The sequence below is a fragment of the Atta colombica genome, unplaced genomic scaffold (genome assembly GCF_001594045.1).
Source record: "Atta colombica isolate Treedump-2 unplaced genomic scaffold, Acol1.0 scaffold161, whole genome shotgun sequence".
NCBI classification, from domain to species: Eukaryota; Metazoa; Arthropoda; class Insecta; order Hymenoptera; family Formicidae; genus Atta; species Atta colombica.
This window is the reverse complement of record NW_017259252.1, coordinates 612092-614927: the sequence shown is the minus strand read 5'-3', so window position 1 is coordinate 614927 and position 2836 is coordinate 612092. Positions and strand designations below refer to the sequence as shown.

Genomic DNA, 2836 nt, shown 5'->3' with positions numbered 1-2836 from the left:
TGTGTGTGTGTGTGTGTGTGTGTGTGTGTGTGTGTGTGTGTGTGTGTGTGTGTGTGTGTGTGTGTGTGTACATACATGTATATATATCCGAAAAGTTAATTCTCCTAAGAATACCAGATCTCCGAATTAATTTTTAAATAGAATTATACTTTTGAAAAAACACAATTCATTTACTTTCACCTAGGAGTCCAATTTTTGAGTCTTTTACAAACAAAATATTATGTCGTATATTTTATCCCAGGTTTTTTTTATTTAAAGAAATATAACTTCGTCATGTCCATCTGTTGGCAGGGATACGTACTAGTCACGAATAAATTTTTTTATGTAAGTAAAAAACCATCTGGGTTAAAATATAGACGTAATATTTTGAGCGAGTTTAATAATATCTGCAAAAAATGTTCTTATACTATTCTGAACATTTCATTATCATTTCACATACTATACTGTGAACATTCTTTTACCATTCCAGAAAACCGTATATGCATATACGGAACATTTGGAATACAAGTCGAATATTTTATGAATATGTATTTGGCGTTTATATATTGGGTTGTCCGGAAAGTTCGTGCCGATTTTGAAGAAAAATTGAAACGCAGAAGATTTAAATTTTAGTATACATTTATTAAATTATATAGGTTAGTCGGCACGAACTTTCTGGACAATCCAATAGTTGTAATAAAATAAAAAGAAATATATAAGCAAAAAAATAATAAAAAATCATTTTATCTTGACAGATCCCAGAGTCAACATCGATCCTCTATCTTGGAGAAAAGATATCGTTGCGGTAGGTGTTTTGGGAGCTGTTGGCGTTGCACTCGCATTACTAACTGCGGCGATCGTATTGTGGGCGTCCAAGTCAAAGAAGCGTAAACTTGAGAGACTAGAGCGACGTAATTCCATCAGGCAATCGCTACATTCTCTGCGATCGGTCGGCTCCACGTCCGGCTTCACGGAACTCGCTTATCGCCGAAAGCCTATCGCGGTAAATGAATTGTGATCAGTGTGACAGCCGAGCAAATAAATGCAAATGGTTTTTAGAATTAATGCATAATAGAGATTAAGACTATATAAACTACGTTAATTGAATACTTTAAATGTGTAAATGGTCTAATCTAGCTTTAAAGAAGTTAAGAAAATTAGTACTCCTAGTTTAAAAGAAATTTTATAATATTTTTAAGAACTTGCTTCACATTTTAATTAATGAATTTTCTGAAAAAAATACTTTTTTTATAAGATTTCTTTAGAAATTATAAAGTGAGAAATCTTAGAATATTTCAAAATTTACACATATGAAGAAATCTAAGAAATTTTTTAAACAATTGTACAGAAATTCTGAAAAATTTGAAATTTACATAAAAGTTCTGAAAAATTATATGAAGAATTCTAAGAAAAATTTCTACACAGGACATTTCTAAATAATATCTAAATAATCTTTTTTCACATATTTCAGACCAAACATTCCACGGATACGTTGAACTCAAATTACAAACGCATGCTGAACGGTGGCAGTCTGGACTCGATGGACAAGTCACAACTGAACTCCTCAATAGAAGATAATCAGAGTTACGATGTGTACGAGGCTCATAATCCGCGATATTCGCCGAGCACGAATGACTTCAAGAATACGGTGCAAAAGTACGGTGCAGCGCAGAGTGTCGATAATCCGGTCTTTGATCTGGCATATCGTAATGAGGGCTTCCGCAATCATTCTACTTTTGCGGCAAGGAACGGTACTGCTGCCGCCGTCACTTCTAATTGGTCATCACCACCAAACATACAGTCGACATCAGTTGATGAAAGTCCCACAGTGTATGCCAACAATGAGAGTTCATCGTATCTCAACAATACGTCTACGCTGCCGTTGCATTCCAGTATTGCGCTCACCGATTCCATGATCGAATTGAAACGCGATATCGAGGCATCATCAGGCGTTTACGATCCTATAGACTACTTGAAACCCCCTTACGACTCGACTACGTTAACTCCGAGTCAGGCGTCCGAGCCCGTTCCGGAATACGCGTCGGACTTTCAGCCACCGATACCGCCACATCCCTATCATTATGAAGCCGAGAACAGACCTAGGAGCGAGGCTCTGTTAGAGACCAACTTCGACACGGGTGAAGAGAAGCCGCTACGCTCGAAGAGCGAAGTCTTGCTCGAGACCAATCTGGACGCGTTCCTAGTCAATGAACCCACGGAACTCACGCAGCTATCGGCGGCCACGCGAAGCAAAAGTCAACCATTAGAAACGGCAATGTAGCTCTCCAGACGTCGGCAACTCTTAGACCAACAGTTCGGGCACATCCGAAGTGTATGCCAAATGTCTTCTAGCGACAAAGCACTGCCAGCTATTGCACAATAAGAGATTTTCAGTCGTTTATAACAATACGCTGCCGACTTCCAACTCGTGTCATTTGAATATTGGAATATACACGCAGTAAATCTCCCTTGAAAGGATCGGGAATGGAACGGATATTCATTGTTAGAAATTGATGCGGACTCATTATTGGTTGTAGAAACTGATTAAGAGTTTTATTACATTATGAAAATCCTGCGGTAAATTATAATTTGATATGTTAAAGAACATTATGATAATTATTTGTAACATGTATGCTGAATTGATATAGAGCGTTTTCTAGACAAGAGATACAGTTGACATTATAACACAATGAATCATTGCATCTTTGCCAATGTTAAACAAGAATGAAATGATTCACTGTGTTATACACTGTCTTTTGCTGGGAAACATCCATAATCAGTAAATATGTGAGTTTTGCATGAATTCGAATTCGCGCTTGGGATGAATGCATACTCTCTAAATCTCGTAGAGTGGACG

The 2836-nt window shown here is 37.3% G+C and overlaps 1 protein-coding gene across 1 annotated transcript in view; it reads left to right on the top strand.

Annotated features, from left to right (window-relative positions):
- Positions 1-2551, top strand: part of LOC108685882 (protein bark beetle) — a 65130-nt gene extending 62579 nt beyond the window's left edge. Inside the window, exons 26-27 of the mRNA XM_018190891.1 lie at positions 735-982; positions 1451-2551. Coding sequence (XP_018046380.1) covers positions 735-982; positions 1451-2260 — 1058 coding nt within the window. The 3' untranslated portion in view covers positions 2261-2551. The remainder of the gene's footprint in view (positions 1-734; positions 983-1450) is intronic.
- Positions 2552-2836: the final 285 nt, after the last annotated feature.